Source organism: Brachyistius frenatus, unplaced genomic scaffold (assembly GCF_029030835.1).
Source record: "Brachyistius frenatus isolate BFR_SWC_R1_liver_20210118 unplaced genomic scaffold, ASM2903083v1 Contig_27, whole genome shotgun sequence".
NCBI classification, from domain to species: Eukaryota; Metazoa; Chordata; class Actinopteri; family Embiotocidae; genus Brachyistius; species Brachyistius frenatus.
In genome coordinates this window covers 3,182,530-3,196,109 of record NW_027210626.1, presented here as the reverse complement: position 1 = coordinate 3,196,109, position 13,580 = coordinate 3,182,530, and the positions used below count along the sequence as shown (strand labels likewise).

General features: G+C 42.0%; 1 protein-coding gene across 5 annotated transcripts in view; it reads right to left on the bottom strand.

Moving 5' to 3' along the window:
* The window catches only part of LOC138620958 (formin-like protein 2), a 49,750-nt gene that overhangs the window by 20,365 nt on the left and 15,805 nt on the right, over window positions 1-13,580 (bottom strand). For all 5 annotated transcript variants that reach the window (XM_069698640.1, XM_069698642.1, XM_069698641.1 and 2 more), the window contains exons 3-6: window positions 10,114-10,194; window positions 5,477-5,553; window positions 2,493-2,576; window positions 1,179-1,334 (exon numbers count right to left, since the gene is read on the bottom strand). In XM_069698640.1, coding sequence (XP_069554741.1) covers window positions 1,179-1,334; window positions 2,493-2,576; window positions 5,477-5,553; window positions 10,114-10,194 — 398 coding nt within the window. The remainder of the gene's footprint in view (window positions 1-1,178; window positions 1,335-2,492; window positions 2,577-5,476; window positions 5,554-10,113; window positions 10,195-13,580) is intronic.

The following is a 13,580-nucleotide window of genomic DNA, read 5'->3' as shown; positions in this document are numbered from 1 at the left end:
CTCGACAGTGTTGACACAAGAAGGTGACGCACCATAGTAGTACAAAGTTTGTTATGGCCTATAAATTGATTTTGGACATGTGTATCAATAAATAAAGCACAGATAGAATATATGCAAATGACATTAAAACAAGACATGATTGCCTAGTGACTATCGCAAGCTAAAGTAGAGTATGAATTTTATGATTTTCTAGATAAGTCCAGGACGTACCCATGGCAGGTTTCCAATTTTGCACCGATTTTCACAGGTACATTTTTACCACATAGGTGTGGTCTACACAGAACACACACCAGTCTATGACTGTCCATACTGGCAAACTTAGATTAGCATCTAAATTACTTTGCATATTAAGCAAGAATTTCTATTCAAGATAAACAACAGAAAACAACTCAAAGAATGACAAAAAAAAATTGTTGACTTGATTATCATGTAAGGATTATATTAAAAAGACATGTGCTTCATTGAATCAATAGTGCTCTTTGTGTATAATGTGTTGAAGTTAACCTTTTCAAACTAAAGGATTAGAGGTCACAGAAGTCAGCGCAACTGCTGTGCCGAAACATTAATGGAATGACAAAGAGGATTAGAGAAATAATGCACAAATGAATGAGATTTGTGCTTCAGAGCATATATTAGCGGGGCTTATGAATAAACTGCTGTGAAATCCTCTGCACAGTAGGTTTAGAGTTAAAAAAAAAAAAAAAACGGGTCTGTTTTGGTATTTCTAAAAATGACAACAGAAATGGGGTTTTTTTTCCAGAAAAATATTTGTTGTCAGTCGCGTGAAAAATTGCTGTCACTGGTGTCATAATCATGTGTCGAGCATTTGACAAGCCAAAAAAATTCAGACAAATGGTATTTTCCTCCTGCATGTGTCCTAAGCCATTTAAAGTCTTACAGATCTCATGACTACACAAAGGAGTGGCGGAGGCATCATATGAAATGTATGACTTCTCAAAATAATCACATTGCTTCAGCCAAAGACACGGTAGAAAGAATGGTAGAAGTCCCTGTAAAAAGCTGCAAAGGCACAAGGTTAACATCTTTTTAACCATCAGTGAGCGTGGTATATATTGTGTGTGTGTGTGTGTGTGTGTGTGTGTGTGTGTGTGTGTGTGTGTGTGTGTGTGTGTGTGTGTGTGTGTGTGTGTGTGTGTGTGTGTGTGTGTGTGTCGTACCGTAACGTGGAATGTCGCCCGACTCGGGTTATACCGTTCCCAGTGATGGGAGACGGCAGGGTGCCTCCTCCATGCAGGTCCTCTATGGAGCGGTTCCAGGGTTTCGACTTATCCATCGCAGCTTCCGGGTTGTTTTCCACACAGTCGCCATCAAAACTGTTGTAAAATGATGGAAACATGACTAAAATAAGGCACAGAGCGCACGTCAACATTTACTCCGATCTAACTTTGTCTTATTAATAATTAATTATCATTAACATTATTTAAGAATGATACAAATCTGACACCAGCAACCATTATCCGTTTTGTTAAATACGTACCCATTTTTGCAAGGATGCATATAATTTACTAAAATGTAAGTCTGTAAAACCGAAAACAATTATTTTTAAACGCGACAATAGCAATAAAAAAAAAAAAAAAAAAAAAAAAAAAAATTTTTTTTAAAAACACTCCGAAGTTTGGTTAAACATCGGTCTCTCAAACACACATGACTTCTGCTAGAAAGACATTTCCTTGACAGTCAGTAAAACACTAACGTGACAAACTTAGCAAAGCTAACCGGGCTAACATGCTAAACTAACCAGACTGTCATCAACTCTTGCAACATAAAACCACTTCCTAATAAACCAAACACACTGCTGTTTATAAGATCACTAAAAGCCACACATGCACATACAAACACATGTTACAAACTCCTATAAGTCCATATGTAGTAAGGTAGGTGCTAGTATGTGCCCTTGCAGGGGGGAGGGGGGGGGGGGATTTGCTCAAATCCACTTGGCTTGGAGATTTTCTAAAATAAATGATATGTATTTTAAAAACAGTTGCTGGTTCAAACGTGATATGTAAAAAGTCAAGACGTTGTTGTATTTGGCAGGAAGCTGCTGGCTAAAGCATACGTGTTATGATCTATTTCAGTCTTGTCCGTGACTTTAATGTGCTGCTGCGGTGTTACTGGGAAAACATGATTTTAGAACGAGCCATTTATAATGTGGACAGGCTATAATCACATATGGTGAAGTAGAGGGGTGAATTAAACATTTAACTGTGTGGCTCTTCGGCCCTGAACGGGGGACTTTGTGACTGACTAATAATCACACAGTCAATCCATGAATAGAAGCATATGGTTGGTATAACACACAGTGCCAATGTGTCAGCACTGAGGCCCCAATGACTCAGTGTTTCTGACGACCAGGCAGCAGCGATGGTGGTGCTGGCGCTGCGCGGCTGTATAGGAGGAGCAGCGTTGTGTTGATTACCAGTTCCGCTTATAGACCACAGTGGTGCAGAGAGAAAGGGCCAGTAGCGACTTACGTGACAGCATATTGTGCAAAAGAAAGATACTCCACGAGCACGTCCAGGCCTTTGTTCTCTTCATTTAGGAACTCCCTCACCCACCTGTGGAGAGAGGGCAAGTTAACTTAACGACAGTTTGTTAGCAGACAAACTCTTGCACATAAAATCATTTGGTCAAGGGGACATTTTAGGACCATAATTCAGTGTTCGAACGCCTTTTTTTTTCTTTTTTTGTATATTCAAAGCCCAAAAAAATGCAGTGGGACCATTTTAAAGATGTATATTTGGATAATTTGTAATATGTAATTTTCTTTTCTAGCGTTTTTTGTGGGCCTTGACCATACCTGACCTTGGTATACAAATGTTTTCAGATTATTCAGCCTCTCTGCTTCACTTTGCCAAGAAGAATTGTAAAGACCGTTTGACAGACTTCAAAGCTTCCCGGCTCAGACCAGCAAAACACGTCACACATGCAAGTGTTTGCGAAAGCAGAAGCATCCGTACATGCATAAACAGAATCTCATTATTAAAGTCTGCCTTTCTTTTCTATCTTTCTACCACACACACAGTTTCTAACGCAACAAGCCCAAAGAATGATCAAAAGTACCCTGTCACTTTCCTTACAGGCACTGAAGTGGGCCACCCATTCAGCGCTGCACACGCTTTCATTCCTTATTCTGCACAAAAAAAGCCGAGCTTTTCACAGGAAAGCTCCCGCTCCCGTCTCTATGTGCTGCTGTCCCTTCCTATTTATAAGCACTGTAAATTAATCACAGAGAATCTTTATATAATCACATCTTACAAAGGTGCCATTTCTTTTTATTGGAGTCACAACTGCTTCAACAGGCCTGATTGCTCAGCGATTAGAGACATTTGCAGGGCATAAAAAAGTCGTTGGAGGGGTACTGTGCTGATGAAGATGTAAAGGCTTAACTGCTTTAAAATCCACTAGCTGCTTCTTTATTAGCTCCCCTGTGGTGTAACTGCATGGGGCTGAATGAGACCAACAAGAGTGTCCAGTAAAGCGGTGCCTAGCGGGGCCGGCTGTGTTTTGAAAGTCCCCGGAGGTGTGGCCTCATCAGGCCACACGGTAATCATTACCACAGGACACTAACTAACAATCCTCCCATTCACCACATGTTGATGACCACGGCGCAACATGTCAGAAACGGGCTGCCGGGAGCCGGGGTTAGCATCAGCAGTGCTCGTACAGGGACAATCTGCCTATTATACACAGCCTACATGATTGATACATTTCTCTGTTTTCACCTCTGAAAAGAAGCAGTAATTATTCACTGTCTGAGTCGGTGACCTTGTGCTCCCCCGTCGTCAGCAGCCCCCACCCCCTCCCCTCTCTCCCTCTTCCACTATAGTGATGCTGCATTGTATAATCTAGATTAGCTAGATTACTTATGTAATCTAGTTTACCAGCATAAGGTCTCTAAAAAAGAGTTAATTCTTTGTAAACAAATGCTTCAACTGCTCTGCCAGACAGACATCATCTCTGGCTGTGGTTGGAGTATATTTTGGTTTTAAGCGCCGAACCGGATCAGTGTGTAAACTGTGTAGGAGTGCGAGAGACGGTGTTGGCGGACACGAGATAATTTGAGTAAGAGGTAATATGTGTGTAGGAGGGAGGAAAAGAGAAAAACAGGGATTAATAGATGTAGTTTAGATTATTTTAGCCGTTTCAGTAGTCTGTGGCCAGCGAATGCTCTCATTGCTTCTTCCTGTCCTTGACAGGGTCTTGTCTCTTGTGACCACCCACCTACGACGTGGCTCAACTGTCCATCATATCCGCATAAGTGACATTTTTGGTATTTGGAGAGCAAGGCAATTGGGAAATGATGTCATTAAAAGAAAAGTTCATGACTTAACACTGCACTTCTATGGCACTGTTGGACTTACTGTAGCCAGATATAATAACAGTAGAGAAATAGTAGAAAAACATATGTCATCATTTTTATACCATTATTTTTGTGACGCCTCCATTACCCACAATGCAACTTGCTCACTAGCCGTTCAGTGAAAGATTCAGGTGTGATGTACCAGTAGCAGCTGATGAACCCACGAGCCACTTGCCTCAAGGAAAGAGGAGCAGAATCTTTCTCCCTTTTTCTACCTACATTAGACTTCTATCTCAGCCAAACAGGGCTTTACACAACGGTTTTCAAATATAAAAGCAAGCAACCCCTTTAAAAGTGGATACACATTTTAAAGTGGTTTCTGTGTGAACGTCCCTGATAACTATTGCCCCGATACTGTTGACAAGTGAAACAAACTGTATTTGTTGTCATCTATAAATTACAGTTCGTGCTGTGCCCAGTCTCTCTTATGTAAACTGTAATTCTTCATTTAACCATCTAAAAAAAATATTGTTCCTACCTCTTCCTATGCTGCATTTGTTTTATCAAGAAGTTGCCATAATAAAAGTCTCCTATCTCCTACAGATCCCAGAATGCATTGGGCCTCACTAATTTCCTTACAATTCAGGGTCTCTCGTTAGAGACACAGACCCTTCGATCTAAAACAAGACGAAACACTGAGACATCGTGTGACTCTCAGAGATGTTGATCGTTCCTTGAGGCTGATTGTTTTCCTGGAATACCTGAAGTTTCAAATGAATACTCCAGTGTTTTCACTGTTGTAAAATCATGATCTCTTTGGCAATGTTCACATTAATATCTCTTTGGGATGTCAGGCTGAAACACTGAAGTTGTGCAGCCCAACTACGGCAAGAAAAATGGGTTTTCCTTCCCGAGGCTGTTCATGTGTCAGCTGCCCCGAACAATCAATCGATTCATCTTTTCTTCATTGCCACATGGCTTTCGGTGTAATATTAGGTCAGAGCGCAGATAGGAGTGGGGGATGGTGGTGGTGGTTAGTCAACGTCTGCGTCTCTGGGTGTCGGGAATGCCAGACTTTCCCCCTTGAATCTAATATAACCAAGTCCAGGACATGCAACACTACAATAAGCTGCACACAGAGCTGCAGTGACTCACCCTATATGATTGGTCCTTAACGAAATTTCCAGTTCTCTCAGGACTTGGGTGGACTCTTGTACCCTCCGTCTGAATTTCTGTGGGAGGAAAGAAAAGGGGGGAGTTAAAATTTCATCATACGCCTATAAATCAACATGTGGTTGCACAGAGATGTTTTGGCTGGATGATTTTTTTTTTTTTGTCTGACAGAAAGGTCAGACAACCAGACAAAGAAGCAACAGCAGTGACATTTAAATGTAAAAGCAGGCGGTCTGCGCACTGATTACTAAATGAAAGAATGAAAGATGGGATGGAGTTGTTCTCATAAGACTCTTAAATGGGCCTTTCATTTGCCAGTAACTAATAACTAGCTTAAAAGCAGACTCATTGGAAACTATACAACTGCAGTACTTGTTTTATCTGCTCATGTTGATGCTGTTTGCTCATGTTGCCTCTGCAAATAGCTGTAATCCCTCCTGGAAGCAGCATGATAAAATCAAGTGACCTAATTGGTTACCTCTCAAGGCTAACCAGAACACCCAGCTGCTACATGAACACAACTGTACACACACACACACACACACACACACACACACACACACACACACACACACACACACACACACACACACACACACACACACACACACACACACACACACACACACACACATTCTTGGTCCTGTTACTGTGGCGACAGCTAAAAGGAAGAAGTGTGTGAACGGCACACATGGAGGTATGATCTCAATTGTGAATGAGACAGAAAACAGCAGAACAGAGAACGTGAGCGGGTTCCTCTCAGCTTTCATCCTCTGGCAGGAGGTGATGTGCAAAACCAAACACAAAAGGCCCGTCAGGCTGTTATACAACCGCAGGAACAAAACAAACAAAGTGAATAACCGGTGATGATCAAACTGTGACATGGAGGGGAAATCCCTGATGAAAGGCAGTGAAACTGTTACATCAGAAGTGAAGACGTTAATTTTCTCCTCTCCTTCTAATAAATCACTATCCCGGTTATTCAAAATAATAAAATATGTACACGAGGAGAAAAGCACCACCATCTCATGTGTAGTTGTTGTCTTGTTAGTGAACACCAAAAATCGTAAAAATTTATATTATAGTCAATAATCTATCAACTTTGAGGAAACAACCACAGAAAAATTTTATTTTTATAGCTAAATGTTTTAACAATTACTTTTTTCCAATAAAAACCAGCACAGAGTCTCAAGCCACAAAAATACAGTCATAGTAACAACAAAAATAGTCAATTGATTGATTTGCTGTTTGATAATCAGTTAAATTGATTATTGATCATTAAAATGATTAATCATTCAAGTAATCTTTAAGCAGAAACAACCAAAATTCACTCAAGGTGACAAATGGGAAACCTGTATCCCCAAATTGAAAGGTGTTTCAAATCATCTAATATTTTGCCTTTTGGAAATGCTTTGAATGGGTAACCCGGTATACTAAACTTTTCTGCAAGAGAAGAGAAGAGAAGAGAAGAGAAGAGAAGAGAAGAGAAGAGAAGAGAAGAGAAGAGAAGAGAAGAGAAGAGAAGAGAAGAGAAGAGAAGAGAAGAGAAGAGAAGAGAAGAGAAGAGAAGAGAAGAGAAGAGAAGAGAAGAGAAGAGAAGAGAAGAGAAGAGAAGAGAAGAGAAGAGAAGAGAAGAGAAGAGAAGAGAAGAGAAGAGATCCACCCAGGATTGGAGGGTCACTTTCCATGATGTGTTTGTAACAGGGAGGAAACAGGGCTCAACCCTGTGTTAACCTATTATTAACATTGACAGAGAAGAGAGCTGTTCCCATAGCGAGGGTCTCACTACTCTTGTCTTTGGGCTTGGGCGGTGTGTGTTTGGAACATGAGGAGATGAGAAACAGAGTGTTTTTATTAGGGAGGAGTCATTTGTGTGCTTGTGTGGAAAGCGGAGCATATTTCGGGGTACTGCGCAGGCTCCCAGAGCCCCCACCGAACACCCCACACTCCACACTTTAAGTGCTACCAGCTGCAACACAGAGAGAGCAGGGAAAGAGAGGAGCCCACAGTGGGGAGAGAGGGTGAAGACGACATGAGGCGAAAGGAGAAAAAGAGGAGGAGATGAGGAGGCAGCGCCGAAAGCGGAAAGTAAAGAGCAGGGAGAAGGCACTGAAAGTGTAGAGGAGGGGGAAAAAGAGATTTTGGGAAGTGTGAGCTCAGGAGGGGTCATCCTGGAAACAAATCATTGGGTGATACATTCTTGGGGACTAGTTGGACTAGAGCTCTTCCTCCTTGGCTGCCTATTGGCTGGGAGCTGCCCAGAGGAATGCACCGGAGTCTGCCTATGGAAAGCAGAGGCAATGACCTCCAGCTCTCTCACCATGGTACAAAGTGGCAATTGTTTTGAGTTTGAAGAAAAGGGGGATGGAGCAGGAATGTAGAAAGAAGCCCATAACTCTTTCTTTTCCTCTGTGCTCTCTTGTGCTTCTTTTTTATCTATCTCTCTCTCTCTCTCATTCTCTGTCCATCTCTTTCTCCCCTTCTACCCGCTCTTTATTATTCAGTATACCTCCCTCCCTCTCCACTGCCCTCCTCACTTTACACTTTCATTCAATTCCTGTGCGCCAATCCACTTGAAGTTTTTGATCAAGGTGAAGAATAGTCACAGGATTCACATCAGGCTGATTTTCCAAACATCCCATCAGACTTAACGTTAAAAACAAGATGGTAAATAATAAGAGGTTTGTTTTTCAAGTTAATCTCATCTAGAGGGGATTATAGACCAAACAACCAGTTAGTCATGTAGCCGCAGATGAGTTTAATAAAAAATAAAAAGAGAGGGAGGGTGTGACCTGGATAAGATCTGCGAGACAAACATTGGCGGCTGTCTCATCTGGATGAGTTCCGCCAACCATGAATGTGTTTACACCCAGGGAGCTTTAAACAAGGTCTCTATCTCGTTTAAGGAATAGTTTGACATCTGCTTATTCACTTTTCTCAGAGTTAGAGGAGAAGGTCAATACCAAGTCTGTTATGAAACTGCAATCAGGAGGTGGACAGCTTATCTTAGCTTACAATTCCACCTACCAGCACCTCTAAAGCTCATTTAACTTGTCATTTTTTCCGTTCAGCTTTTGTACGGATATACCAAGTTAATTAGTGAGCTTCAGCTGTGCTGGTAGGCAGATTTTGTTACCTTCGGACAGAGCCAGGCAGGTTGTTTCCATCCTTTAGTCTGAGCTAAATTGTCCTTCTGCTCGCTGTAGCCGTATATTTAACAGTCAGATATGAATGCGGTATTAAGCTTTCAATCAACAATCCCCACCACATAAATACCATATACATATTTATATTACCATATAAATGTGTATATGCAGGACATATGCCCTGATTCGATTAATGAGATTGGAAATTTGCAACAGAGATGTATTGATGGTCACTGACTCGCTTCCCAAGGGCTGTCGTGTGGTAAACGCCTTACTCAAAAGCAATTCAACAGCAGTTGTAGAGAAAAGGAAGAGGAAAGCTATAACATGCTATAAATATAGAGTCAGATTCATAATAGCTGTCAACAAGTCTGGATCTCTAACATTGAGACTGCTCTTGCGAAAACTGCCAGGCTTGAACCCCTACAGTGTTTTGTCTGTTTTAACCTGTGTCAGTCTCCTCTTGCTCCCTGATTTTATCAGATCTCCTAGACGTGTAATCTCCCATGCATTACGTCAGCCGTCAGAACCACGGGGGTGCAGCAGTCCACTAGACAGGTAATAGTCCCACAGGGCCATTAGATGAACTCATGACCCTTTAATGACACCATCTGCAATGTTCGAAATGTATTTGTTTGCCATTATTGTATACTTTGTAATATAGCATCATTAATGATCAAATTACAAAATTAAACTGTAGGTACTTCAACCATTTCTCCACCTCGTAGCTTTGTTCATTCTGCTCTAGGTAGCTCGTTGTGATTTCAAATTTTAAGTCCTGTCAGAGCAAATTAAATTATTCAGCGATTTGTTGTTATTCTGGCAGAGTCTACTGGTTAATTTGTTTAGCACAGAGGCCGGTCTCCCAGCATTCCCCCCACAGCTCTCTCACCACGGCCAAAAGGACTGAATTTTGGCAAAGCCTGAGAGCTGGCTGATACTCATCTTCATGGAGCCCCTCCTCTCACTCCCTCCTGCTCCCTTCCAAGAAGCCGAGGAAACAGCCAGAACTGGCTGCTCCGATGACATCAGACCTTTCTTATCATGAAGCCAAGACACTTCTGATATCTTCTCTGAGCGCCTGCTGTGCTGCAGGACACTGTCAATGCAGCAATTTACCCGTTTGCACTATTATTCCTTTTCTCTGCCTTCAAGTAACTGTTTTTGTACTTGTCTTCCATTGCTCTTTCTCACAGAGCCTCCTGTCAACCACAGAATGGCACAACAAGGAATTAGCCAGAGGTTTCTCCAACCAGGGAGCTCCAGATAAACAACTGTCTCCGTTCTTACTGAGCCACACTGTTGTAACTAAAGTTCCCAAGCTGTCTCCTCCAGAACCTTTGTGCAATCATTCCTCAGCGGTAGGGACATCCTGGACAAGAGATAGAGGGTCAGAGGGGAAGGAAAAGCCGCGGCACTGGAACCGCGAGACCAGTGGAACAGGATAGGATGTTAGCTAGCGAGGGCGCTCACCTTTCGTGTGACTGCCGGGTCCAGATAGCTCCTCAGTTTTTGGAGGTACGTGTGAGGCGGGTTTTTCACTTGGAAGCGCCCCTATCAAGAAAGGAAAATAAAACAGACAGATGAGCAGATGGAAAGGAAACATGAGAGAAAGAAGAGAATAAAAGCACAGAGAAAAAGTTAACCATTTGGAAAGTTTTGCAGCAACAAAAACAGAAGTTACATTTACAGTAAAATTATGAATTTAGCTTCAATGTCGTGCAGATCTATCGTTGTTTTTGTTTTTTTAGGACTTATCAATTTGTTAACTCAAGATGATCAGACACAACATGAGACAGATCACACCCTCACAAGTCTGAACACGTATCCAGTATACAGTAAACTGTTGGTGACACTAAAGCTTTCAGTTAAAGCTCAATGGGTTTTGAGTAAATGCTTTGCGAGTCATCCTTCAAGTGATGGGAACCCCAGATTATACTCCACACTAAGAGGATAATTCCAGAATAAAGATCCTGCTTTGGACATGACAAACCTTTAGATGAGGTCACATGAGGTTTGTTTGAACAATCTTGAGTGTAATGAACCATTTTAGATTGCACAGTTGTTAAATTATGAGCGGATCGGTTTTTCAGGGAGATTTTCTTGCAGATCGGGACATTAGCTTTATTTGTTGTGTTTGTTAGAGGGAGGAATTTGTCACATGATTATAACAGGAAATGTACTTGAGCAAAATATTCAGCAAAACAAATCTCAGAGGTCATAAAATGATTTTTTTTTTTTTTGCTGGTAATAACTGTCATGAAAACTGAGTTGAAATGTGTCACACAAGCATAACCTGCATGGGGATTGTGATCAAAACTGTGAGGATGTGTGTGTACATGTCTCAAATTCAACCAGCAACAGGTTTCAGGTCACACCATTATGCTCTAACTATAAATACAAGAGATTAGTGCTGGATTTGGATCAGTTTGTTGAACGGGAAACAGTATTTGGATCAAGCTGAGCACTACACCACAACAGCGTGACTGGTTCTGCTTAGTGATTTAACACACAGCATCAGAGAGTATGAGACTGGAGGGCATATCATTGAGGAAATGAATTCCTCATACAATGTAGGCAAAGAATACATATTCTCACTTTTGCAAGCTATCTAGAACAACTGATTCACCAGCCTTCAAAAGTCCACACATCCTCTATTATATATCAGCCATCTTTTCACTGCATACCAAAGTCTGCATCTATAAGAATCAGTCTCCGCATTCGTTATTTGATTTGTTCCTCATATGAAACGTGCTCTTTAACCCAGTAAACACATTAGGAAGTCCCACAAGCATTAATCAGCTCAAGGATGGTCAACATGTCAGGAAGTAGCTTCATGGTTTTATGTCAGTGATACTTCTATTTGTGGTTTAAACAACACCGGTGTGGCCTGCAACCTGAAACAAAGAACATCTCCACTCGTGCGGTTTCACACAGCAGAAAACATGTAATTAGTGATTACATTACATGTTGCCTAGGTTGTTATTTATTACCTAAATCAATTATAGGACAAGATGCATCAGGATCTCTGTGGTTGACCACCTCAGGTGAACAAATTCCTGGAGGAAATGTTCTACTCTACTTCATTGTCTTAGTTCACTTCATCTGGGGTCGATGTAGACAGACACTTCTGCGAGACATCACGAGTCCCCAAACTGCTTATTTGCACCTGCCAGCAAGGAAATTCCTCCAGAAAGAGGTTCAAATATCCTGTCAATGTCCTGCAAGCACCTCAACCAACTAACAGGAGCTGACAGTGCAGTGACAAGAACATGATCCCTGAACGGCTTTCCTCCAATGAATCAGACAGGTCTCCTAAAAGGATCACACGAGTCAAAGGTTCTATACTGAACCGTTGAGCCACTCAGAGGTGGCTGACAGTTTCAGCCCAGCAATGCTCAAACAGTCTTGACTCATGAGTGTCAAGAAAGAGCTAGAACTCGTGCTTTCATTCAAACACACATGTTGTAACGCTATTGTAGTGGATCACATCCTGCAAGAGGTGTCCGCCCTCTGTACACAGATGTTGAGATCGGTTCATCGCCATCACATACATCACTGCCACAGTGACACAAAAACAGGAAAGACGAGCGCGGCGTCAGGAAACGGAGTTGGCTCTCAGCTGACGGCAACAGGATCACAGACAGCTCAGCTGGGTTTGAGAGTTTCATTGCTCAGGAATCTTCAGAGTTTGTGAGATAATAAAAGAGTTGACACAGTACTGTACATATCCCGTTGCCTGCAAAGAAATGTGAGGAATGGAAATGGGTCGTAAATACATGAAGAGAGACTATATTATAGAGAACACGCATCTGGTTTTTAGGAGCATATATAAACTGGTTCCAACATGCTCTATGGTGGTTATAGTCTGAGAGAGCAGGTTTAAATTAAAGTTGAGAGTTGAGACCGAACAGTGGGCATGCAGTTGTTTGCAGCTTGTGGTAAACGGAGATATTTTGGGTGCTAATAAGTACATAAAATGATGGCTCAATATGAACAATGTCTTCGGAAAATGCTCCATTGGTTTGAAAGAAGTCAGAGTCTTAGGATTTTGACAGTGAGGAGTTCCTAATGTCTCTTTTTCTGTAGTCTGGATGTTTGATCCTTGTGTTCACATCAAGAGCATCCTCCATATTTCATAAATCCTCATAATTGATTTTCATTTCAATTTTAATATTTCAACCTGTGGTGGCGTTTGCAGGGCCTGTTTTTCAAAAGGGATGTACCTGTCATCGCTGCTTCTCTTCCTCCCTCCCTCCCCCTCCATCACTGTTGCCGTGGTTACATTATGAGATTCACTGTAGCCATGACACAGAAAATACTCTACTCCCAGAGCGGCCTGCACTGTCATGGGTATAGACTTGTTGTGAAAACGAGAGAAGAATAAATGAACTAGTTGAGCAATATTCTTTGACGCTTGACTGCTCAGATTATGAGGAAAATACGTCGTCTTACACCATAAACAGCCTGCAATGCTATAAATAAAAAACCTTTCACCGACTGTATACCAGTCATTTTGAAGATGGATAATACTGATTCACATGGACAGACTACACACGGTAATCACTCATTTCTTAAGTGAGTGACTACTCGGGCGGCACGGTGGTGCAGTGGTTAGCACTGTCACCTCACAGCAAAAAAGGTTCCGGGTTCGAATCCGGTCCTGGGCCTTTCTGTGCGGAGTTTGCATGTTCTCCCTGTGCTTGCGTGGGTTCTCTCCGGGTACTCCGGCTTCCTCCATCATCCAAAAACATGCACCTCAGGTCAGGTTACCTGGCGCCGCACTAGTGGCAGCCTGCTGCAGCATCTCCCCCCTGAGAGCCCCCCTGCTGTAGCGAAGAAATTTCCCCTCGGGGATTAATAAAGTGTATAAAGGAGCCCAAGATGCTTGTCAGCAAAATCACTGGGCACTGTCTTTGGAAACTACTTCATTGACAAGA